This window comes from Bison bison, unplaced genomic scaffold, assembly GCF_000754665.1.
Source record: "Bison bison bison isolate TAMUID 2011002044 unplaced genomic scaffold, Bison_UMD1.0 scf7180017864100, whole genome shotgun sequence".
In the NCBI taxonomy this organism is placed as follows: Eukaryota; Metazoa; Chordata; class Mammalia; order Artiodactyla; family Bovidae; genus Bison; species Bison bison.
The window spans coordinates 405711-406456 of NW_011494672.1; the positions used below are offsets into that span (position 1 = coordinate 405711).

Consider the following 746-nt stretch of genomic DNA (forward strand, 5'->3'; position numbering starts at 1 on the left):
TATCCACACGCTTTCAAGACAGTAATGGGAGCAGCTCCTGAGCTGAAAGTACGTCTGGAAACTGCTGTTAGAGCAAGTCAAGCTAGTAAGGCTAAAGTGGCCACCAGGCAGCCAGCCCCAACCGTGCACTCTGCACCAACAATTAAGCTAAAAACAAGTTTCTTTTAATGTGCAATTCCATTTATTTTTGTTTATATTGTCAGTATCATTCCAGTCTATAGGTTCAACTTTATTTATACACAGGAATTATATGCTTCCGAGGTAGGGTAAGTGAAATAATGCTCACACTGGTTTCTGATTTTGAAGGAATGATTTTTTTTTTATTGTGGTGAATGTGCTTTCATTTTTTCTCCTAATAATGTTTCTCTTTTATGAATTAATTTATTTTTTAAACACTAAGCCATAATCTTTTAAATTAAATGCAAAATATTGTATCATGTAGTTGGGCGGCCTGTTGTTATTGTCAGGAAAAAAATGGTATATTCAGTAGCATCTGTTACCAAAAAAAATTAACTGAAAAGCAAGCAGAATTTAAATTTTGAAGAAACAAAATAATGTGAAGTGTCTGTTTCATGGTGTATATATTAAGAATAAAGTTACATTTTCTTAGCATTTCTCAGAAAGTCCTTACCTTTCTGCTAGATCTTCTTGCTTTCATATTAGATTACTAAATTATGCTTGTGTATATTTTAGTTAACTGAATGAAAACTCTCATTTAAAGATCCATTAAAATGATTCAAATATGG

General features: G+C 32.2%; 1 protein-coding gene across 3 annotated transcripts in view; it reads left to right on the top strand.

The window, feature by feature from the left end:
* The window catches only part of HEATR5B (HEAT repeat containing 5B), a 103260-nt gene extending 102514 nt beyond the window's left edge, over window positions 1-746 (top strand). For all 3 annotated transcript variants that reach the window (XM_010838608.1, XM_010838609.1, XM_010838610.1), the window contains one exon: window positions 1-746. In XM_010838608.1, the coding sequence (XP_010836910.1) occupies window positions 1-168 (168 nt within the window). In that variant the 3' untranslated portion in view covers window positions 169-746.